General features: G+C 49.3%; 9 protein-coding genes across 9 annotated transcripts; 6 read left to right on the forward strand and 3 right to left on the reverse strand.

The window, feature by feature from the left end:
- Positions 1 to 999: 999 nt before the first annotated feature.
- On the forward strand, positions 1,000 to 3,319 carry F4813DRAFT_381147 (P-loop containing nucleoside triphosphate hydrolase protein; the record flags this gene model as incomplete). Its single annotated transcript, XM_049245637.1, has 3 exons — positions 1,000 to 1,359; positions 1,422 to 1,864; positions 1,936 to 3,319. 3 exons carry the CDS (start codon positions 1,000 to 1,002, stop codon positions 3,317 to 3,319), a joined length of 2,187 nt encoding a protein of 728 aa, XP_049099055.1.
- Positions 3,320 to 3,414: 95 nt separating this feature from the next.
- On the reverse strand, positions 3,415 to 5,080 carry F4813DRAFT_91266 (WD40 repeat-like protein). The gene has a single exon (XM_049249030.1). It carries the CDS (start codon positions 4,963 to 4,965, stop codon positions 3,511 to 3,513), a length of 1,455 nt encoding a protein of 484 aa, XP_049099056.1. The 5' UTR covers positions 4,966 to 5,080; the 3' UTR covers positions 3,415 to 3,510.
- Positions 5,081 to 5,308: 228 nt separating this feature from the next.
- On the forward strand, positions 5,309 to 6,178 carry F4813DRAFT_361584 (uncharacterized protein). Its single transcript, XM_049243538.1, has 4 exons — positions 5,309 to 5,495; positions 5,597 to 5,832; positions 5,943 to 6,045; positions 6,116 to 6,178. Exons 2-4 carry the CDS (start codon positions 5,794 to 5,796, stop codon positions 6,154 to 6,156), a joined length of 183 nt encoding a protein of 60 aa, XP_049099057.1. The 5' UTR covers positions 5,309 to 5,495; positions 5,597 to 5,793; the 3' UTR covers positions 6,157 to 6,178.
- A 552-nt stretch (positions 6,179 to 6,730) lies between these two features.
- Positions 6,731 to 10,086, reverse strand: F4813DRAFT_361587 (TATA element modulatory factor 1 TATA binding-domain-containing protein; the record flags this gene model as incomplete). Its single annotated transcript, XM_049243539.1, has 2 exons — positions 7,869 to 10,086; positions 6,731 to 7,815 (listed from the first exon to the last, which is right to left on the reverse strand). Coding segments are annotated over exons 1-2 (2,564 nt in total), but the record flags the coding sequence as incomplete, so codon positions are not given.
- Positions 10,087 to 10,691: 605 nt separating this feature from the next.
- On the forward strand, positions 10,692 to 12,217 carry F4813DRAFT_390066 (putative alkaline phytoceramidase; the record flags this gene model as incomplete). Its single annotated transcript, XM_049246950.1, has 8 exons — positions 10,692 to 10,793; positions 10,863 to 10,901; positions 11,050 to 11,197; positions 11,289 to 11,428; positions 11,491 to 11,704; positions 11,764 to 11,898; positions 11,974 to 11,988; positions 12,075 to 12,217. The coding sequence occupies 8 exons, from the start codon at positions 10,692 to 10,694 to the stop codon at positions 12,215 to 12,217; spliced, it is 936 nt and encodes a 311-aa protein (XP_049099059.1).
- A 164-nt stretch (positions 12,218 to 12,381) lies between these two features.
- F4813DRAFT_91417 (Prefoldin) lies at positions 12,382 to 13,620 on the forward strand. The gene is made up of 3 exons (XM_049249032.1): positions 12,382 to 12,978; positions 13,039 to 13,205; positions 13,278 to 13,620. Exons 1-3 carry the CDS (start codon positions 12,949 to 12,951, stop codon positions 13,447 to 13,449), a joined length of 369 nt encoding a protein of 122 aa, XP_049099060.1. The 5' UTR covers positions 12,382 to 12,948; the 3' UTR covers positions 13,450 to 13,620.
- A 1,029-nt stretch (positions 13,621 to 14,649) lies between these two features.
- On the forward strand, positions 14,650 to 16,839 carry F4813DRAFT_91681 (uncharacterized protein). Its single transcript, XM_049249035.1, has 5 exons — positions 14,650 to 14,693; positions 14,751 to 14,884; positions 15,064 to 16,245; positions 16,310 to 16,430; positions 16,545 to 16,839. The coding sequence occupies exons 3-5, from the start codon at positions 15,064 to 15,066 to the stop codon at positions 16,679 to 16,681; spliced, it is 1,440 nt and encodes a 479-aa protein (XP_049099061.1). The 5' UTR covers positions 14,650 to 14,693; positions 14,751 to 14,884; the 3' UTR covers positions 16,682 to 16,839.
- Positions 16,840 to 16,996: 157 nt separating this feature from the next.
- F4813DRAFT_381150 (mitochondrial carrier domain-containing protein) lies at positions 16,997 to 20,198 on the reverse strand (the record flags this gene model as incomplete). The annotated part of the gene is made up of 2 exons (XM_049245638.1): positions 16,997 to 17,934; positions 18,932 to 20,198. The coding sequence occupies 2 exons, from the start codon at positions 20,196 to 20,198 to the stop codon at positions 16,997 to 16,999; spliced, it is 2,205 nt and encodes a 734-aa protein (XP_049099062.1).
- Positions 20,199 to 20,984: 786 nt separating this feature from the next.
- Positions 20,985 to 22,860, forward strand: F4813DRAFT_361621 (DUF887-domain-containing protein). The gene is made up of 2 exons (XM_049243540.1): positions 20,985 to 21,882; positions 21,937 to 22,860. Exons 1-2 carry the CDS (start codon positions 21,400 to 21,402, stop codon positions 22,519 to 22,521), a joined length of 1,068 nt encoding a protein of 355 aa, XP_049099063.1. The 5' UTR covers positions 20,985 to 21,399; the 3' UTR covers positions 22,522 to 22,860.
- The last annotated feature ends 316 nt before the right edge of the window (positions 22,861 to 23,176 follow it).

Raw genomic sequence — 23,176 nt, forward strand, 5'->3', positions numbered from 1 at the left:
AGGATAGGACAAGTCACAAGTTAGTCTCACCCTTGGATTTAAGACGACTAATTATGCAAGGTAAGAGATACACATACATGTCTATCAAGGACTCCATTGTGACTTGCAGCGTAGATATATGTTCCAGTGTGAGGGTTCGAAAATCAAAAGAAGAAAAGACACGAAGGGATAAAGCCGTCAAGTTGAAATTGTATTAAGATTACAAGAGACAGCTTCTATAGATACGTTGTGGGTTTCAAGTTGTAGGAACTTAGAATAGAAGACATGAACAACTTTATCTCTTTGAAAGGCCGACATTGTGGTTAAGATATAAAGTGGCAGGAATCGGTAGTTGCCGTAGTTGCCGTAGTTGCCGTAGCTGTTGTAGTTGTCGTAGTTGCCTAGGACTCTATAAGTAGACGGCGCCTACCTTGATTACAACATACATGTAGGTAGGTGTTGCCATTGTGTGTACCCCTACTACATGATGCTGTAGCACATGCAGGTACCCGCCCCGTAGTGTATAAGGCAAAAAGCTAATCCGTACATGTATGTTGTATCACGGTACCTACATACAATTTGATGTTTAGATAACATAGGTACGTACCTAAGCAAACAATATAAAACCCTCTACTAGGTAAGTGCTTCTTTATTGTTTTCAATCTACTCAATCCGTATTAATGAGGATTCATATAGGTAATTTTGACTATGTTGTCTGCATGGTAAGGTTATACCTATGTACCTAATCAGTTTAATTAATTGTACTAATACGTCACGTGATTGCGCGAATCTGCTATACACGAGAAACCGCGTCTAATCTGCAGGTTACCGCTGTCCACTTACAAGAGCACCTTTACAAGAACACCTTTACAAGAACACCTACCGACATTTGCTTTATTATATGCCCACCAATTAATCAATTCCTCAACTGAACAAGCAAGATTTCTTGAGCGTTTCCCAAACTTGACTTGCATTAATTTATTCTCAATACACCCTTTCGACTTTGGTTGGTAATTCCAGATGGTCCGCCGTTCTTCCAACGTCATTAAGGGGGTCGCCAGAGATGACTCGGATGATGAGTTGGGCGTCGACGATCACCCCTGGGAGTGGATTTACCGGGAACCCGAGTCATCTGGATCGCCTACCAAGAGGAAGAGGAATGCCCATCATAGCATAGTCGGCGCTCGCATGGGCACCTTCGAATGCTACGTTGGCGATTGTGTTCTATTAAAGGCCGATGGCTCCAATGAGGCATGGGTCGCTATAGTTGCCGAATTCCGCGAAGCCGACGAGGATGGAGACAAGGCAGCTAATTTCCTGTGGTTCTCTACTGAGAAAGAGATCCGAAATAGCGATCGGAAGAGAACTGATTTCCTACCGGTTGGTATTTGGTATTAATATATACGGTTCCCTGCTTCCCTTGCTAATTGCACTAAGCTTAGAACGAATTATACATCACGCCGTCTACTGATGTCAATCCATTAGCTTCTATCAACGGCAGAGCCGTGGTCATGTCCCAGCAGAAGTTTGAGAAGGAATATCCCAATGGTAAGGTCCCTCGTAACTCGCCAGGTTACAACAAGACCTTCATTTGCAAGAGAGGATGCAACACGAGGACTGCGACGTACACGGAAGAGTTTATATGGGAGGACGTCTATTCTGGCAGGGAAGGAGATGTGGATGACCTGCTAGAATTGGTACGGAGCGGGACGAGATCGACAAGGAAGCGGCGTAATCATGATGTATCTGCTCGAGAAACGGACTATGTGGCTACCCAAGCAGAGCGAGACGAGGATTGTCCTTCTGATGATGGTGCCCCTCGACCTGTCACTACGCCGAGAAAGAGGCAGAAAACAAAACAGGTCGTGACACCTTCCAACCGCAGGTAAGTACTTGGATGCTTAGTCCGTCATGTCCCGAAATTTGCGATCAAGTGTTATTGACCTAGACTGCTAGAGTTGTGGTGAAAAAGGCATTGGAATTCACCCCGCTTGCTACCCGAATACTTTCTCCAAGCCACCACCAGTCTTCCCCTTTCCAGATTGCAAGGGCTCAATTACACGTTGCGTCGGTACCAACTAGCTTACCTTGCCGAGAATCCGAGTTCTCTTTGGTATACTCGCATCTCGAGGCTGCTATTACTGACGGCTCTGGCGCTTGTATCTACATCTCTGGAACTCCAGGAACGGGGAAGACGGCTACGGTACGAGAGGTGGTGTCAAAGCTAGACGAAGCAGTGCGGTCTGACGAATTAGACGACTTCATCTTCGTCGAAATCAATGGTATGAAGATAACCGACCCGCACCAGTCGTACTCCCTCCTCTGGGAAGCTCTGAAGGGACAGCGAGTCAGCCCGAGCCAGGCGCTAGATCTCCTCGAGCGAGAGTTTAACAACCCGAGCCCTCGACGAGTCCCTTGTGTTGTCCTGATGGACGAGCTCGACCAACTAGTTACTAAGAACCAAAGCGTCATGTATAACTTTTTCAACTGGCCCGGGCTGAGACACTCGCGACTTATTGTGCTGGCAGTGGCTAACACGATGGACTTGCCGGAAAGAACGCTTAGCAACAAGATTAGTAGCCGCCTGGGCCTGACACGTATCACGTTCCCGGGCTACAACCATGAACAGCTTATGAAGATCATCCAGTCGCGGCTCGAGGGCGTTCCGGGTAACATCGTCGAACCAGACGCCGTTCAGTTCGCCAGCCGCAAAGTCGCTGCCGTGAGCGGCGATGCGCGGCGCGCTCTAGATATCTGCCGGCGAGCCGTCGAGCTAGCTGAAGCCGACGTCAAGGGCTCGGACCCCGACCCGGGAACCCCAAGTAAGAGGGCAAAGGCAAAAACGGGCGAAGCAGACAGGACAAAGAGCTCGAGGGGTAAGGTCACGATAGCGACAGTTAAGCGGGCGATCAACGAAGCAACCACGAGTCCCTTGCAGCAATACCTACGAGCGCTCCCGTTTGCTTCCAAGTTGATCCTTGCGTCCCTACTGGTGAGGAACGAGCGGACAGGTTTGCCCGATAGCACCTACGGCGATGTGATGGAGGAGATGAACCGGGCCCTGGTATTAGACGCCGGCAGCCGTCGGGTTGGTTTACTGAGACATGCAACGGATAGAGATTCCAAAGCAGACATGAACACGCGGAAGAAAGAACAAAAGCTCCCTAGACCGGCAGGCATTAGTACAGCTGCGGTCGACCTCACCGGAGCTGGAATCATCATCCTCGAAGGCCAGAGGGCAGAACGGCCGAGCAAGATCAGGCTTGCCGTAGGCGATGAAGAGATCAAGCTCGCATTTCGAGACGACCCCGAGATTCGGGCGCTGGGTATAGCATTCTAATGTACAGACAGATGGTACCAAAAACCAATATTTACGACGTTAATGCCCCCCCTGATAGTTATCATCATCTGTTTCCGTCCTTCGTAGCGCAGAATGCATGTCTATACTAAATAAAGCACGCCCTTAAGTGCGAGCAATACAATACAAATTACGCAATTTCCTTTTATACTCCTAATTAATTAATTAATTGATTAATACTTTTGTCTCCCCAGCGTAGGCTTCCACTCGAGCGGATGCGTCTCCGGCGTCGCCTTCTCATCCTGCTTCCATACCTTGATCGTCTTGTCCGCCTCGCCGACGATAAGCCGCAGTCCCGTGCGGTCGAAGGTCGAGCTCATGATGCCGGCCTCAGCGTCCAGGGACCCCGGCTGGGCGATGGAATCCAAAGCCTGGAACCGGTGGCCGGTCTTCCAGTCCCAGAAGCTCATGGAGCCGTTGTCGCCGCCGGAGAACAGGACGTCCTCGTTGACGGCGAGGGAGTTGATGATGGCGTTGTGGCCGTCGAAGTTGCCCATGAAGGCACCCTCGGGACACTTCCACTGCTTGATGCTGCCGGTGCTGCCGGTGGCAAAGGTGAACTCGCTGGGGTGCAGGGCTAGCGCGCGGACGCCCTTTTTGTGGTGCGTGAGGACGCCCATGGTCTTGCCGGCGGCGAGGTCCCAGAGGCGCACGGTGGAGTCGAGAGAGGCGGTTATGACTTGCGGGTCGGCTTCCTGACACTTGAGGTCGGCGACGGTGCCCTTGTGGCCCGAGAGCACGTGTATATTGCTGCGCGTGCGCATGTCCCAGACGCGGGCTACGCCGTCTCGGCCTCCCGTCACTAGAACGTCGAGGGTAGGGTGCAACGACAGGGTATACACGCCGCTGAGGTGGCCGTGGTAGTGGCGAATGACCTTGTTCGTCTCCAAGTCCCAGCACTTGACCATCTTGTCCTCGCCGCAGGAGAACAGGTACGGGTGTCGAGGGGACACGGCGAGGCCGCGCACGGTGGATATGTGGCCCGTCAGGGTCAACCTCAGGTTCCCCGTTGCGAGATCCCAGATCTTGATGGTGCGGTCGCCGGCGCCGCTGGCAAACCACTGGTTGTGCGGCTCTACGGCTAGGGCACGCACCCAGCCTAGATGGCCCGAAATTACCCTCATGAGCTTCCATGGGGGATGCCAGTCGGGCTTGGCTTGATGCGTGGCCTGCGCTCGGGCGACGCTTAGGGATTGGGATGCGGTGGTGTTTGAACCGGCTGCGGAACCGGCTGCGGCAGCGGGAGGTCGTTGCAGATGGACTAGGGCGTTGGAGTTTGAAGGGAGGTTACTTGTGCCGGACGAGGAGGATTGCGCGATGCCCTCGATCAGCTTCTGCGTCTTCTGGTCTTCTGGAGCGGCCGGGGGTTCGCCCGCAGCTGGCCTCTTGCCCTTCTTCCTGGCGCTCATGGCGCTCGCCTGCTTCTGGGCGAGGGCGGGAGGCAGGTCTCGCACATATTGGTATTCGGCGCGGAGGCGGAGGGATAGAGCGTCTTTCTCGCGTTGGGGTTCGAGCGCGTCGTCGGTCAGCTTGACTTTCTTGCGGGCTGACGGATCTGCGAAGAGCGATTTGGAGCGTCGAGAATTCTCTAGCACGAGAGATTTGAGATCGGGGGTGCCGACCTCCATCGCGTTGGCTGGCTATGGAAGTGTGGTGTGGATGGTAATGGTAATGGTAATGATAGTAGAGATAGATGATGGCCAAAGTTTGGAGCAAATGGTTAAGCAAATGTTTAGATTGATGGCATTGGATCTAAGCTGGGTACAAGTTAACAAGCATTATCGATAAGATTGGATGTATACCGTATATACCGTATAACTCATTAGTTGAATGATCTCTGGTTTTGTAAATATCCCATCCACCCAAGTCCCATATAATAATGTACATTAGGTACCTATTTAGGTACATAGGTACCTACCTACGTACTAAAGTTAAGGTACTTCGATACTTCGGATGCTCGATGTGAATGACGCTGTACCTCAGGAGCCTGGACCAAAGAGAAACCATATTTATTTATTCCCTTAACAAACACTTTCTGTATTAAGCGTCTCATAACTATAAGCTATACCCTGAGCTCATCTCAAGTGATCCCCGGTGTACGACATGGCTTCCGACCAGTCGAAATACGCCATACATGCTGCGGCGAGGGAGGGCAAAGGTAAATATTCCCTTCTATATCACCGAGTCTTTTATTTTATTTTATTTTATTTTATTTTATTTTATTTTATTTTATAGAAGCTATTTACTAACTGAAACCAGTCACCGTCGTCGAGTCTTTACTAAACGTAAGCTCGTGGAATCAACCTAGTTGTCTTAATAAGATTCTAGTACGGAATATAGTATAGCATAGCTAAGGAGCTCAACAGGCAGACCCAAAGCTCTCCCGTCTCAAAGACGACGACGGCCGCCTTCCTATACACTGGGCCGCATCTGCGAACAGCAAACCCATAGTGCTCATGTTAGCCCAGCAGAAAGATTTTGAACCGGATGTTGAAGTGAGTTGCTGGCCGTGGAAGTAGACATGTCGCATACTTCCCTCCTTAACCTCGTCGCACCACTTCTTCTTCTTCTTCAGCTTCGCATGCATGACTAACAACGTCTCAAGGATGCCAGCGGCTGGACCCCCCTGATGATCGCGGCAAGCGTAAAAGACGGCGACGCAGTAGTCGAGCTGCTCCTCTCAAGAGGCGCCGACGTAAACCAGAAGAGTAAGTCTTACCTACCTCGCCTACCCCTAACCATGCCGAATCTAAATTTCCAAAAAGCTAATTCCGGTAGACTACAACGGACAGGTACGGTTGCAGAGCCAATATAGATAGACAGACAGACAGACAGACAGACAGACAGACAGATAGACGTCAGGATGGACTCATAGACCAGGTCATTGACACCAGCACAGACAGCCCTCCACTTCGTCGCTTCCAAGAGCAACCTCGAGGTCGCCCGCAAGCTCCTAGACCACAAGCCCCCGGCCTCCACCCGAGTCAGGGACAAGCGCGGCCAGTATCCGATCCACCGAGCCGCCGCCGTCGGCTCCGTCCCCATGGTTAACCTGCTGCTGCAAAACAAAAGCCCGCTCAACGCGACTGACAGCTCGGGGTACACGGCTCTGCACCATGCGGTTGCTGAAGGCCACGGTTAGTTTCCTTTTAACTACCTACCTCCTAGCCTAGTTATAATGAATTAATTAATTATAACTGCAAGACACCTGCGGCGTGGCTGACAGGATATATAGGAGATACCGCCGTCGCCCTGCTTAAAGCTGGCGCCGAGTTCGACAAGCGGGATTCGGACGGATATCTCGCGTTGGATCTTGCACCCGACAAGGAGGTTCGCAAGTACATTGAGCGGGGAGCAGAAAACGAGGGAATCGACCTGTAATTGGCTCGTATGGATATGGGTGTTGACTATTTGTCATTGATTGAGTACGCTACTCGTAGTATTCTAGGTTACTATGTCTTATACCCCAAGATATTTATTTTAGGCATAATATAAAGCCTAGACGAGCCACTGCCTCCTTATTTAACTGTGCGTTCCACGAGGTCCCTATACATGGCTTTGACATCGTCCACATCTGCACGTAACTCCTCTACTAGCTCGCTCTTTTCCCCGAGCATCTCTAACGTGGTTTGGTACCTTTCGTTGATAAGTGCCACCTCTTTCTCTAGTTCTTCTACTTTCTTCTTGGCCCCCTTTTCGGCCTCCATCTCCTTCATCAAGACGACGATCTCTCCTCGAGCCTCGTCTCGTTGGCTTGAAATCCTGGCAAGCTCTTCCTTAGCTGCTACCTTTTCGCTCTCTAATCGACGGACTACGGCGCTCATCCTCTCGACTAGTTGCACAGACGGCCCTGCTGTCATGGTCGATACCGACATCATATCCTGCAGTACGTTTTGGGGAGACGCAGGTGTTTCGTTTTCAAAAACATCATCCCTATCCATGGGATGCGCTGATGGAGAAGCCAATATCTCCAAGCCACCCGATAGGGATGGCGGCGTCCCTGACGACTGCACTGACGAGAAGGGGAACATGGGTGACCGCATAGGAGGTTGTCCTGATGGCCGCCTTGCCGATGCCGGTCGATCGCCAGGACTCGGGTCGCCATTACTAGAGGGTGCCGATGTCTTGCGTAGTCTCGTCGAATAACTCTGTAGCCCTAAGAACTCACCGCTAAACGTTCTCTGTGGCGCTGTTAATAGAGGAGATTCTGGACGACTAATGTTGCGGAAGGCAGCGGTTGGTATATCTTCTAGCCAGTTCCGTCGGTCTGCATCTGTCCGCTCGGCCTTTTCTTCTTTCCACGCCAACCGCTGTCGTTCGAAATCAGCCTTCGCTTCAGCTAACGAAGCCTCCGCCTCTTCGGCCCGCTTGCGCAGGGCTTCGATTTCTGACCGGTGCGAGGACAAGTCTTGTTGCACGCTGGGTAGTTGGATTCTTGCCTCTTCCAACTCCTCTTCCTGACGTTTGGCCCGAGAAGCCTGATCCTAGGCATTAGTGATTGCGTTTGATTCAGGGGATGCCAGCCACCTACCGTCTCCCGGGCTTTCCGCCTCATTTCTGACTCGCGCCGTAACGCCTCATCTCGTTCCTTCTCCAGGGCCGCCGTCTTTGCAATTAAAGATGCCTCTATGCCTTGCCAATTCTCACTGGCAATGGAATACTGCGTCTGAAGAGTCTCTATCTGGCGGAGTAGCTTCGCCTGCGCATCCCCTATAGCGCCTGTCGATGCCTCTTCTGCTCGGAATCGAAGGGCTTCCAATTTGCTCTCGAGGATCTGGACTTCGCCCTTGAGTTCTAACTCCACGGCACGAAACCGCTCCGCAGCTCTGTCGGCCTTTTCTTGTAGTTCTGTTGCTTGTAACTTCGCACGATCGGCTATTAAACTCTTCTCTACCTCTAGCGTCGCAACCGTCTCTTCTAGCTCTTTTACGTGTTTCTCTCCCGCTTCTCGTAGCTGATCGTTTACCTTAGCAGCCAATGTCTTGGCTCGATCGGATTCCTCCTGCAGCCGATCCTTGAGTTCGGATATTGTATTATCTTTCAAGGAAACTTCGGCCTTAAGCACTTCTAAATCTCTTCTCAGTTGGCTTATTTGCTTTTGTGAATCTGCATTCGCCTTCTCGACATCGCCTTGATCGTGCAGCTTTTTGCGTAAAGCACCGAGCTCTGTCTCCGTTTTCTGCCGCCAGAGTTTCTGTTCATTAAGTTCTTTCTCGACCACGACGAGTTGGCCTCTTAACTTTTTTATTATGCTCCTGTGCTTCTGTTCCGTATTTGCTAGTTTTTGCCCTTCCTCCATCAACTGGGCAATCTGCTGGTCCTTCTCGGCATCTTTTTTATCTGCGCTACCCGCCGGCGCGGCAGCGGCAGCGGTTCTTGCTGCCTCCGATGCTTGCCGGGCTAAATATTGCAGTTTAGCCTGTAGAGCATCAACCCTTTCAACATGGCTGTGGAGTTCTTCCTGGTGTTGCACATTGGCCTCCTCCAAGGTTTTTTCTAGGTCGGCAATGCGCTGCTCATATAGGGCTACAGATGCTGAGGTGTGTTCAGTCTCTACCAGTTCTTCCTCAACTTCGATTGTCGGTGGCTCGGGCTTATTATCTTGAACTTCACCATCAGGTTTTGGTGAGTCATGTAAGTCGCCCTTGGTAGCTTGCCCATCAACTGCTGGAGTTGGCGCACTCACAGAAGCACCGTCGCTAAGTGTAGACGAAGCGGGCGCTTTGCTAGCTGTATCATCCTTCGAGTCTTCTGTCTTCTCGGTGCTTGGTGGATACTGCACCGTGGATGTTGCGGAAGGAACATCGGTGCTGGTACGGGGGCTCCGAGTTGGTGGAGCCGATTCGGAACTTAATCTAGCGGGCGAGGCATCGGCTTTTTGGGCGGCATTCCTTGCGGCGACAGCTCGAGCTAGCCGTTCTTGTAATCGATCGTTGGAGGATCGTGAAGGCGTAGTGGACCGAGTTGGAACGTGGGTTGTTGTAGTAGAAGACGTCGACGGTGTTCTAGTCAGGTGTTGCGGTGATGGCTGCTTTGCCGCATCCTCTTCGGCGAGGATATTGTCAAGGCGAGCTTCGACGCCGGCGACAGCCTGGGACAAAAAGGAGCCCCATCTCGACGACTTCTGGGGAGCTGACATAGCTGAGGCTCTCGGGCCTACGCTGCAACTAGGGCGATAATCTTTAACGAGTGGTTATGTCGCACGTAGTTCGTTCTTCCAAGCAGTCCCGAAAAGGAAGCCGTCGCATTGTACAGAACGGTATGCGCTGATTGCTGATCGCTGATCGCTGATCGCTGACGTGTCACGGCGACGAGATGATGAAACCTAGATCTGTCCTACCGTTCTACTAAGGGTAGAAATTGTAGAAATTAAATTGGGTTCGCATTTGTTTCTTCCTGTCGTTGGAAGACAGCTATAAACTAGACAGATGGTAAGATGGTAAGATGGTGGTAGTCGGTATAAGTTGCCGGATAGGCTGTCGTATAAGAATACGAGGCACTGCTTTCGCGCAAGAGTTTCTAACTAATGCGGATGGATTCTGCGGGTGAAGCTTGGCTGCTATGGATTAATAAAAATAGACCAACCAAAGGGAGCTGTGTGTTTTAAACGCCTAGAAGATGTCAGCCAGTACCAAATTGCAAATTGGAGGATTGCCTTGTTAAGAGAAAACACCCAAGGCGTCATCAAAAAGAGTCCGGGACGTTACGTTATCTGCTATATTGCATATCGTCATTTTAATTGATCGAGCCCGCATATATGCATATAAATATACACATGTACCTAGGTTAGATACCTTTAAGTACGCACTTGCCTTTGATCTATCAGTCTACCTAGGTACCTACCTGGTATATGTATACATGCTAACTAATATACTAGACCAGGGGCCCCAAAGGCCTTTCCTTTACAAGTTAGGTACACTTGCACATACCATACTCACATGTTTTTTTCTAGATTAAACTTGCATCTTCCGTAATAGGCAATAAGTTATACTATAAAGGTACCTAGGTTAGGTAGGTGCCTACGTAAGAGAAGGTATGTATGTCTTATGTAGTGTAAATAGCACGGACATAAGGTTCAGTACCTATGTAGGTATGTAAAGATGTAAAGTACATAACACAGTAAGGTCCGACGTTACCTTGATTCTTACCGGAGTGCCGGAAATGCACTTCTTCAACACTACGAAACTTACACAACCCATTCCATATTTCTCTTCATTCCTATCCACTTAGACGAGCTCAACGGAGACACGTCCATCCATCTGTATAGAAACTCATTCATAACTTCGTATAATAGAACGAACTAGTTCCCTAACAACGACACTTATATTATAAGTCGATTTACCTACCTCGAAACATGTCTATACAGAGCCTCATCGAGGCCTTGAGCTTCCCTTACCATGAACCTCGGCACGGTTTCTGGGGCGAGAAAACGTCCACTTTGAACTTTTGCGAGGAGGTAAGTGAAATCCATACCTAGGTACTCTTCCTGGTCAAAAAGAGTATAAGACTAAATACCAAATCTTAGGACTACGTTATGAGTTACTACTGTGCTGAAGTCTGCAATGTAGGCTTCCAATTTCCCCATTTGTTCCTTTTCAATTCCCTTTATTATTTATTATCTAGTATTATTCTCATCCCCTTGAGCTTGATACATGCGAGGAGAACACAGCTATTCGGAGACTAATTTATCATGTGCGGCGTGTTGCGTTTAGACCCTCACCAATGCTCTCTTCGTATTGCTAGGCCTCAAGGGCATCCGAGGGTGCATCAAATACTCACACCCTCTGATTTTCGTTGTCACTTTTGCTGGATACATAGTGGTCGGCCTAGGGTCTACCTTTTTCCACGCTACTCTTAAGTGTAAGCCAGCGCACAACGGATGATACCACGACCAAGTCTCTCTGGAGCAGGTTTCTCAATGTCCAGATCGTGGCTCTCTAACACTTGATAGATCCTATGCAACTGGTGGACGAACTTGCCATGATTTATACGACTTGTTTCATGTGCTTCGCTACGTTTACATACGGTAGATCTATTCGCTTCTCCTCCCTCCTCGGCGCTGGTCTTCTCTGGCTTTCATGGTTTATAACTGTTCGTCTTGCCCCTTGTCGCTGTTCGTTTAACAGCTAGTCATGCTAACAATACATTGTTAGACAAGATATTATAAAACCAAGGATCCTCAGTTCCATCAAGACGCCTATGCGGTATTGACCGCCACGGTGGTCTTCTCTAACATGTGGATTATGGAGCGAACTCTCCGGCCGGCCCTGAAGGCGAGAGAAGAAAGCAGAAAAAGAGAGGCTCGCGCTCCGAGGTTGCCGACAACCAATGAGATGATAAGACAGATGTGGGTCTTAGTTGCGACAGGTAAGCCACTGATGGTAACGTGATTGGAACTCATGTTAACGATTCGGTTTCTTTATTAGGGCTCAGCATATTCCTCGGCGGTTATCTTATCTGGAACCTGGACAACATGTACTGCAATACGATTCGTAAATGGAGGCACCAACTCCAGCTTCCCTGGGCAGTCGTCCTTGAAGGTCATTCTTGGTGGCATCTGAGTTAGAAAAATCCCCTATTTTTTTTTGTATGCTTCTATGTGGGAGATGGTTACTAATATCCTATATTTCCTGCAGTGACTGGAATAGGTGGTGAGTATAATCCCTACCTTTATCCCGAATAACAGGCAAGTATAAATGATGACCCTAGTCCCCACTAACATGACTGTCTTTATTAGCATACTTCTACATCGTCTGGCGCATTTGGATCCACCGCTGTTTAGACGGTGACGAGGATAAATTTCAACTTGCCTGGCCCTCAATCTTCCGGATGCCAGAAGTAGTCGCCCTTGAGGACATAACGGATAAGAAAAAGCAATAGAAAGCGCGTCAGCCCTACTGGACGACCAGAGTACCTAGGACTCTTGCACACGCCCACCCGAGAACGCGCCATACTTCACAAAATGCTACTTAGCGATAGACGGTAACAATAGATGACAGCGGTAGACGGTAGCGATATTTGATGTGATTACAAACGTACTCGAATAAAAGTTAAACGACATATTCATTCGGCGTTTACGGACATTAGAGGCAGCACATTGAGCGTTGAGTTTTAGTGACTTATAAAGTATACACGAACGTTTACTTTAGGGTACATATACTCTAGAGCCTGTATATGTGGATCTTGACAGTTCCATGCTACATATGTAGGCTAGAAACCTAATAGAATAAATTAGGCCAATTCTATCGCATTGTAACTGTTACCTAACATTGTGATATGGCCACGATTGTGTACATTAAATTGTGTACTATGTATTGGAAAGATGTCAAAAGGTACCTAGGTGTCCTGCATAACCCCACCATCCGCATGGACGTAACCCCTCTATGTACATACATACCTAGGTACCTAGGTACATTGTAATGACATGTCAATCAAAGTCCTCTTTTGCCTTGCGCTACCTACCATTGGAACGTACATGCACCTTAGGTAATGCAAACAACTGGTATAAATCTAGGTTAATAGGTATTATATCCGTCTAGTCATCTACCGCGATATAAAAAATACGTATAGTCTATCTCGGGAAAGCAAACAAGCAAAAAAAAAAAAAAAGGATGTCCATCTCAAACGAGGCATTGCAGAAGGTATGCCATTTAGATATTCATGACAAGACTACAACCACTTACAAAACTTGCAATATATAGTTGCTGCGAGAGGTTGAGACGCAGGCGATCGCAGCGCAGCAGCAAATCTCCCTCGTCAGAACGCAACAAGCATCTAAGCAACGGGAGTTGCGAATGGCGCAGCTGACGCGCAGCGAGATATCCTCGCTCCCAGCCGAGACTAATGTCTACGAAGGCGTCGGCAAGATGTCAGGCCCCCTTTCTCTTCCCCCGCCACCCGTATCGGGCATACTGTTGAGTAACTACTAACCGGAACGCAGGTTTGTCGCCATGCCCGTTGCCGAGATAAAGGGCAAACTAGAGGGCCAGATCAAGGAGGTGGAAGGCGAGGTGGACGGGCTTGGCAAGAGGCTGCACTACCTCGAGGTTTCGCAGAAGAATAGCAAGGACCAGATAGATCGCATGCTGAGGGGCGGTGTGGGCGCGTCTTAGAGGAGAAGGCAACGGTTCTGCGTCCGGTTCGGAAGGGAGGGACAGGGGGGGTTGGCTGCGCTATGTAGCTATATACACGGAGGCCTGCCGATCACGCGACACGGAGCGCTGGCGCAGCAAATGGGGGGAGGGGAGAAGCGGAGGCGTTGTGCTGTGTATGTGTATTGGTATGTAGTGTTGGAAGGCGAACAATCAACCGTGACCCAGCTGCCCAGGCATTAGACCAGTAGATCAGATTCAAACCTCCCGGCCAAGGAGGCTGTTCACCAGTAATTCGTGATGCGTTAGTGCTTATCTTTCTCTCTTACCCGAACATCAAAGCAGCTACTTGTGGGACATGACTACCTACAGTCATAACGTTCTTGGGAGAGAAAATGGGGAGATGGCATGGTATGGATGCGTGTTTCGCCACCGAACTTAGTCACTAGGTATGCAATCCTATCCTTATGCGGCTCACTTTGATAATTACTTCTATATACATATGTGGTTACATATGTAGTTTAAGTACTTGACATTTCTATGGAACTCTTCGATTTTTAAATGTCTTAAATTAGTATATGATAGCACGCATTAAGAACGTTATGTACATATGTACGTTATTTCTGCATATACAAGCGCTTGGAAGCGAGCGCATAACCTTCCCCGAAAAGAAACAACTATAAAAGTACATAGGTCCGTGGTACCTACGTTCCTAGCCCTATCTATTAATAGGTACAGTCAGAAACAAGTAAGGTAGGTACGATGTATCTACCTACGTAATTATTCCGTACATAACAGAACATCCAAGAGGTACCTACCTAGGTATCTATACCCAAGTAACTGCATAGGATGCTTGTTAAGCTTACGCATAACAACGAAGTTCCAAAGTTGTATGTGTGTGCGTGTGAGTGCTAAACGAACCCCACTCTCAGCTCCTCGGACAAGGGACTATAAAACATCTCATTATGTCGTTAGCGTTATGATGCCCTCGAACCCACGAATTGTCGCTCAACTCCGTTTTCAGCCCCCAACGACGGATTAACCGCTAGAGGTACTTAGCTAATGACGAAAAGTACACCATGGACTGTCCTGAACAAAGTACCGCGCATTAGGGCCAAGGTAGGAAGCAACAACACTGGCATGTACCTAGTTGTTAGTAACGAGTGCCGTATAGCCGTATTGGAGGTACTTTGTATTATACAATAGCAGTAGCAAGCTGTACTACATTGAGTGGGTATCGTTGTTTGTCGAAATAGTACCAATCGGTAAGAACGACCCGAGGCAACCTTGGAAGATAACCCAATATAGTAATAACTAAGCAGTTAAGGTGGATTAGAACATATGCGCGCGCCTGCGTTTTCTAACAACGATAAATGAAGAGCGCTTCCCCCGCCTTCGGTATAAGCGCATTATAAGCAGCTGCTTCTTACCCAAGTAGTTCTTATCCATATCCAAGGTGGTTCTTACTGAGTTCTTACTTGAATCTCCCGAACCTCCCTCCCTTATCTCATTTTCCCTTTTTTATTCCCCTCTCTCACCCACGTCCTACTCTACTGGACATACTTACCGTTTACCCGTCTTTTATTTTATATCGTCTATATCGTCTTATATACCCTCTACTGAAACCGATCCGAGATGAGCAGATACAATTCCTATTCCGATGAGGACTCGGACCTCGATATCCGTGTGAGACATCGGCATGCCTCAGCCTCTCCTCGTCCTCCGGCTCCCCCTACCATTGCGCATTATGTTGAGGCTCCGAACCGGTCTCGGCCCCGGTTCTACGAGACTGGTCCCCGAGTTGAGGATCGTTTTCTAACCCCGACAAACGAGCGCACTTTGGTTACCACTAGGCGCTCTGTTTCGCGGGACCGTCGTCCGGGTTCTCCTGGGAGCAGTGTGTCTCAGCCGGCGCCACCTCCGGTCATTATTAACAATCGCATCTACAATCACTCGGACTCGGAATCGCCATCCTACTCCGATTCCGAGGACGAGTATAAGCGATCCCGATCTCATCACCGTCGCCACCGCTCGCACTCTCGCGTCTCATCCAGCCACTCCCGTGACCGTGACCGTGACCGTGAAGTTGAGCTCCAGCGTGAACTCGAACTTCAACGCGAGCGCGATGCCTTTGCGCTCGAGCATGTGCGCGTAGACTATGAGAAGGAGATCGAGATGCGGCGCCGCGAGCATGAGAAAGAAATCGAGAACAAGCGTCGAGAGTACGAGCTGGAGCGTACGCGCAAGGAGCTGCAAGAGATCAAGCTGGCCAAGCAGATCGAGCAAGAAGAGCAGCGGCGAAACCGGACCATGCAAGAAGAGCGGGACCTGCGAGATGCCAAGAAGGAGCTTGATGCGATCCGCAAGGCCAAGGCAGACGACGAGTACGAGCGGCGCGTGAAGCAGAAGCTCGAGCTTGAGCGCATGAAAGCCGAAGAAGCGGCGCTCGAGGAGAAGCGGCGCCGCGACAAGGAAGCCAAGGAGATCATCGACAAGTACAAGCGCGAAGAGGCCGAGCGCAAACTCCGTGAGAAGCAGGAGGCCGAGCAGCGCGAGAAGGAGTACAAGTCCAAGATGCAAGAGCAGCTACTGAGATCCGGGCTCGACGAGAAGGAGATCAACGCTATTCTCGCCGGCGAGAAGATCAAGCGCGAGAAGGAAAAGAAGGAGAAGGAGAAGGAGAAGAAGGAAGAGAAGAAGGAAGAGAAGAAGGAAGAGAAGAAAGAGGAGGAGAGGCCGATTTATACGCGCATGGCTCGGCGACATCTTTCGATTGAGACCCTTAGGGCTTATAACATTGACTTTCAGCTCGACCCCGTAAGTAGCCCTCCCCTAGCTATGTCATGTCAGTACGGGATGTAGATCTAACCTCGAAAACTAGGATCCCGATTACATCTTGATCAAGCGATGGGTGGCAGAGCCAGAGCAGGACATGCTCTGGAGACACACCAAGATCATCCGAGAGAAGCGGTCCAGCTCTACCTCTTCTGGCAAGCTCATCAGTAAGTTTATCTCATCTCATCTCATATCTATCTGCCCAAAATCATAGATCTCCCTGTAATTGTGACATGGTCGATAAAGTAGGTACGTACGCTGACGCTAGAATGAATCCGCAGTGAGCATCGAAGAAGGCAAGAAACACCACCACCATCACCACCTCGAGCCCGAATTCGAATGGGTCCGCAAGAAGGAGCGCCGACGCAGCCGATCCCCCTCGTTGCTCATGTATCTAGCCGGTGGGCGGCCATCATAGTGTGTAGCTAGTTTTCGCACATGTGGAAGCAGACGGGACGGTCGCTGCGATTCGCAGTTAACGAACGAAGTTACGCCTTTTTCCTACGTTGAGGTGAGGTGAGGTGAGGTGGGAATAGTAGGAGCAGGAGCAGGGGCAGGGGCAGGCAGAAACGATCACGAACAAGATTATATACCCAATTTTGAATATAGAGCAGTCCATGTCAAGCAAAGAAATCTTCGATAAGAGCTGCTTTTATGAGGAGGGATTTGATATTTTTCTTCTTCATTTTGGATATAGCTTTTCTTTTTTTTTTATACGTAGCCGGCTTGGTAATCATACATGCCCTTTCGCGTCTCTCGAATATAGCGTAGTCTCTGCCCTCCGAATCAACTCTTCGTACACCATCCAAGCCAACGCGGAACTTATCGCCTTGCGCGTCATGCGCAGAGCAAGTCCGTCGTAGAGCGACCGCACTCCTTCCTCCGCCATCATCTTGCGGCACGCTTGAACCATGTTGCGGTATTGGCGGGGCTGCAGCTGTATGCGCGTCTTGACGGCGTCGAACGGATTCGATATGAAGGAGCACGTCGCGCCCGCGAGCGCGCCGGAACTGAAGTTAATGGTAGCAGACAGGGAACTCCCCATCCCCAGGCTGGCCTGTCCGTGGGCGATAGCCGGGCTTACGTAAAGCCAGGCGCTGAGGCGCTTCTTGAACTGTTCGTACGAAAGAACGTAGAGCCCCGCGTACGGGGCGTCCCGAAGGGCGGTGGCGCCGAAGCCGGCAAAGAAGCCCGGGATGCGCTCGGTTCTGTATATATCCCTGGCGGCGCCGGCAATGGACCTGTACGAATACAAGTTGGACTCGTAGCGCACCTTGATGACGGTCAGCGGCATGAGGATGAAGCCCGCGAAAGCGCGGGCGACGGCTCCGGACACCATGTTGGCGGTGTTGGAAAGTCTGGGCAGCGAAGAAGAGGAAGACCCGTGCTTGTCGACGGCTGGGACCGTGGCGAAGGGGAAGGCCGTTGCGCGCTGCCGGATCTTATTCAGGGTGGTAAAGTAGATGGCCGACCCGACGCCCGTCCGTAGGGCCGACGGGACGGTGCCCCTCCAGAAGGCAGTGAAAGCATTTGGAGACCTGGCAATCTCGCTGATAGCAGCTCTGATCGAGTGCGAGCCCGACTGCTGCACGCGCGTCTTGAGAAGATCGAACGGCTGCAGAAGCACAGCGCTTAACGTGCCCGAGCCGAGACCAGCACCAAAGTGGAAGGCTATACTATACCGTCAGCTTCCTCATTCAAGACGACTATAACAAAGAGATTGTGTTTGTATGTATGTATGTATGTATGTTTGTTTGTTTGTTTGTTTGCTTGCTTGCTTACTTGACGAAGACTTGCCTCCGGCGGTTGTCTTCTTCTGCGACATTGCGGGAGCAAACAAAAAGCCAACGAGCAAATGAGCGAATGAATGAATCCTACCAAGATGGAGGATCCGACTTATAGCAAGCCCATCTGCTTAGGAGTTTTATATATTTCTCTTCCCTCCCGATCCGACCTTCAATTTCCCGCATGGCCCATTGGAAATAAGTGGGATCCGAGTTGCTTTTCGTATGCAAAAGATGATAGCTTTGAGTCAAAGGCTCAGGCTTATTAAAGGTGCTAGTAGCTTTTGGTCTATGAACTTCGAGTTTGCCGTCCCAAAAAAAATCGATTTAAAGGCGAGCCCCGCCAATCCTCACGTCATACTTTGTACCTAGGAAAGCCTAGACAAGTGGGTAGGTACAACGAGCACACCTACATACATAACAAAGGTATGTACAGACAGGGGTTATGTGAGCTATATGTAAGCATAAAACTGCCTAGGTTAAGTTACTTTTATGCTTGCACATGCTTTAGTATACTTAAACCACGGGCTTCGTCTCTTGAAACTACGCTCCGTCTATTAGAGAAAGGCATTTTAAAAAGAGTAATGCTCACGTTAAATTTCGTGTCAATTTTTGGATTAGAGATTGCTCGGAGCGTGCTTTTGTAGCAAAGACTCCCATCTATACGAATGATCTGGTGGTTGACAGGTAATCAATGCTATTTTTCCTGTCTTATTTAGGAAATCTTCTCTGAAGTGGAGAAACTCGGGGTATATAGTATAGTTCTTTATGCCGGAGGTACTAGGTTTGGCGTCAAATCTCAATGGGGATCGTAATAAATATCTATGTTTTGATGGGCTCTGCGGCCCCTTTCTCTTTGCCGCCGACGATTGATTCCAGACGACCTGCCATAAGCCGGTGACGCTTAACTACTTCAACCCATTCGTCTTCTGCTTCATCCCCAACATCGATAGTGGCTAGTAAGATCCCAAAGTCTCCCCCAAGACGCCCAAGACTTCCGGCACAGTAAAGAACTTGTGTCAATAAACTATCACGGGACGGCTGGTCTTTAACAGTTGGTAGATAAATCCGGAGCGTCTCCATTAACATCTCGATAAGGTGAAATAAGAATGTTGATGCTGCGGATGGTACAGGTTGCAGAGGGTCATCATCGGCTGTTTTTGACGGCGTCTCGTTTGTGTGCGTGGGAAATATACTCCTAAACATCGAGATGATAGCAAAACTTTGCTCTCTGAATATCTCTATGTACCGCTTGAGATATCGTTCAGTTTGCTGTCCTCCAGACCAGGCGCTTCCCGTCGGGTTCTGCTGTTGCCGTATCCTTTCCTGCTCCGCCAGCTCACGAAGTGGCTCTAAGGCAGCTAGCATATTAATAAGTGTCGACAGACGGCATACGAGAAATAAAGCTCCTAGCCCTCCACCATTGCCAGTGGCGCCGGTAGTATCAAGATCCGGTATGACTCTCCGGAGCCAGCTGACCGTCCTTAAGGCAGATGCTAGCTTGAGACCGGGTGTGCGTAGGCCCATTATCAAGTTTTTGGCCATGGCCTGCATAGCTTCGTCGGCCTGCGTGGAAACAGATGCCACCAAAGGTGAGTCGGGGTATAGGCCATGCAGTCGACGGATATGGCCATTAAGATCCAGCGCGGATGCATAATTTGCAGCCGGGGCAGAAGAGCCTGTGGAGATGGCAGTAGAGAGTAAAGTAGGGAGGTCAAGCACGTCAACTAATCGTTCGACGTTTCTCGATAATAACAGTGCTCGCTTCCGAGCATTTAGAAGTTCATTATCCCCAGACTTATGGTAAGTAGTTGAAAACCGAACTGCCTCATTATCTAACTTAGGTATGGCGGCCGTTAAGTCAGTGGCCGAGGCTGCTAGAGTAGGAAGCGCAGTGCCGAGATGGGCATGATTAGCTGCCGAGTTGATGATGGACTTGTGAGAACGTTTAGAAAGGGCCTGTAAGGCGAGATGTAGTGAATGAGAAGATTGGGCTAAGGATTGCTGTTCGGAGCCATCTAGTTGAGAAAGGGGCATAGAAGCCAATGTGGAAAGATATTGGAGGGCGACAGGGTCAGTCTGAGTCTTGTCATTTGAGCGATGGTCGGCTGAGTTGGGTGGATTTAATAACTCTTGAAACAAATCAGCCATTTTGCCTGGTGGTGTGGTTCAGTTGGCCACGTGCGGGTTGATTTAGATATTAAGAAATGATATTAGTTGGTGCTGTTATTCCGAGTAATAATGCTAGACAACATTACCTAAGACAACATGAACCTCAGACGGACGGAATGTTGTTTTCTACATGTACCAAGGTTCCATGTACCTGCATTGTAATGGTAGGTACAATAAAGAGCAAGGTACCTACAATACACCTATGTATGGATAGGTAGACCCGGCATACCTACATAAGCCACAGCATACCTATATTCCGTACATAGGTAGTCAATGCCAAGATCAAACTATGGAAGCTACCTCTTAAGTAAATATCAAGCCGGTGGCCCGTGCAGCTACCCTGTTACCTACATAAGACAAGTACCTCCTGTACCCATACCCAACGGTCCCGAATCTGCATGTGGCCGATTACCCGTTTTGATTTTTGTTGAGCCCGGCCGGCACAGCTGAAAGGAAGGAAGCCCCGTATATACATCCACACATAGAACATAACATCCGTAACATCCATAAATGCATCAAAATGCTACACATGTAATAACCTAAATTCGCAACCGGCATCGAGATCCAATCAATACCTTAGCTCTTTCTCTCTTTCTCTCTCTCTCTCTCTCTCTCTACACCTCATATTCACACAAGTCCAGTGCCCTTCCTCGCCTGGTGACCTCTAGCACCCGCACAGGTGCCATGTAGTTGGCGCTACGTGTGCTCTGTCATACGCACCCCCTAACAAGGAGATTATTATTATTATTATTATTATTATTATTCTGTCATTCTGTCAGTCAGTCAGTGTCAGCCTGTCTACCTACATACAGAGGGTAAAAAAGGGCAAAAGGGCAAGTTTTGTCATTCATCAGCTCTTGTCTTACTCTTGTCTTACTTCTACATAGATGCAGCTGACTGACTGACATAATCCTCCACAGCCTTGGGCACCTTTTAATTTATTTTATCTTCGTCATCCACGACTTATAACATCCAACTATCACCTCTTCACCTATTACCTTCGTCTACCCACACCCATCCTGGGTTTACATACCCCCCCCCCCCCCCCTCTCTTCTGCGACCTGTCTGAGGACATCATCTATTTAACCCTTTTCATTCTTCAAACAAGAATCAAGATACCATAGTGGCTCGATTTCCTTAACCCGCATATCGTATCGACGACAAGGATAGAAAATCCAACATGAGGGATCCTTTCCCTATTCCTCCTATCCCCGCCCTCAGCAAGGCCGTCCAACCATGGGCTGACTACCTCGGGTTACCGACCCTGCCTCTGCATATTCACGAGGTCCTCTTGATGGCTGCTCTCTACTTCTTCATCGGCACTGTCGTCTCGCCCTTCCTATCGAGCCGAATCTTCCCTATTAAGTACACAGCCCTTCCCAGGAGCAAGAGGCTGAGTTGGGATGTCCACGTCGTGTCCTTTGTGCAGAGCACCACCATCAACATCCTCGCACTATGGGTTATGTTCGTCGACGAGGAGCGCAAGAATATGGACTTGCAAGAGCGCGTCTGGGGATATACTGGCGGTGCAGCCATGATCCAAGCTCTCGCCGCTGGCTATTTCCTCTATGACCTCATTATTACTGTCTCCCATATCGAAATATTTGGTCTTGGTATGCTCGCACATGCCGTTAGTGCTTTGGCTGTCTATTCCTTTGGCTTCGTAGGTCTCGTCTGAATTATGAACTTCAACTCGGAGAGCTGACTTGAATAATAGCGCCCGTTTCTCAACTACTACAGTAGTAACTTTATCCTCTGGGAGCTGTCCTCGCCTTTCCTCAATATCCATTGGTTCTTTGACAAGCTGGGCATGACTGGAACCAAGCCGCAGCTTTATAATGGCCTGATGCTCATTGCTACCTTCTTCTCTTGCCGTCTTGTATGGGGCACATACCAGTCTGTCATGGTCGCTCGTGACTTGTGGTCTGGTGTAAACTCGACACCTACCGTTCTAACGGCTCTAACTCCCGACGAGCTTCTCGAGGCATCATTCCCTTCCCAATATACGAATACCATGCGATTTGTATCTCAACCAGATAGCATCCCACTATGGCTTGCCGCGGTATACACTGCCAGCAACATAACTTTGAACTCGTTGAACTTCTACTGGTTCTTTAAGATGATCGATGCCGTTCGCAAGCGGTTCGATCCTAAGGAAAAAGTCAAGATTGAGGAAAAGCCGGCAGAAGGCAAAGCTGTCACCACTGGCGCCCAACAACCAGGCGGTGACGAGTTAAAGACTCGCCCGCGCCGGCGAACTTTGCTCGACGGAGAAGAAGCAGATGAACCCCCACCAATCTAATATTTCCAGTAGGGAAACACCGATTTTCTTGATTGGCTCTCCGGCGCTATAATTGACTCCCGAAAGTTCCGAAGCAATCTCTTGGCCTCTTTACAACCAGGCGATAATGTAGAAGCCCCGAATTGAGATGTAGAGACTTGGATCATCCCTTCAAAGGAGAAGCCGATATGGATGGAAGAGGGGCTTAGCCGAACTGAGTATCTGGTTCTAGCTTGCAAAGGATTCGTGCGGATAAGGGGCTTCATGAATGAGGTTTATGTCATTTCCGCTAAACCATTAATCAATAAAAACGAGGAAAATTGCAAATAATAATATCATTACGAGTTGCTGTGAAATAATTCGACGATTTCTTGCATTATACTATGTCTATGCGTTTTTAACTCTGCAAAGCCCACCATACTGTCTAACAATATGCCGATCTTACCACCGCAAAATAGCGTCAAAAAGGACGTCTTATAACAGCCACCATAGTACAGCACAGCATTCTACTATTCTTGATTATATCATATCTAGAAAAGTCAAATGTGATAAATATAAAAAAGGGTAGTAAGTCCGGGATATACGAGAAAATCCAACCCCCGAGGAGGAAGAAAGAAAAAAAAAAACATACAACACCGGGGATTCGCTGGTCGTCACCGACCCAACTACTAATCCG

Source organism: Daldinia decipiens, assembly GCF_022478715.1.
Source record: "Daldinia decipiens strain CBS 113046 unplaced genomic scaffold F4813scaffold_19, whole genome shotgun sequence".
In the NCBI taxonomy this organism is placed as follows: domain Eukaryota; kingdom Fungi; phylum Ascomycota; class Sordariomycetes; order Xylariales; family Hypoxylaceae; genus Daldinia; species Daldinia decipiens.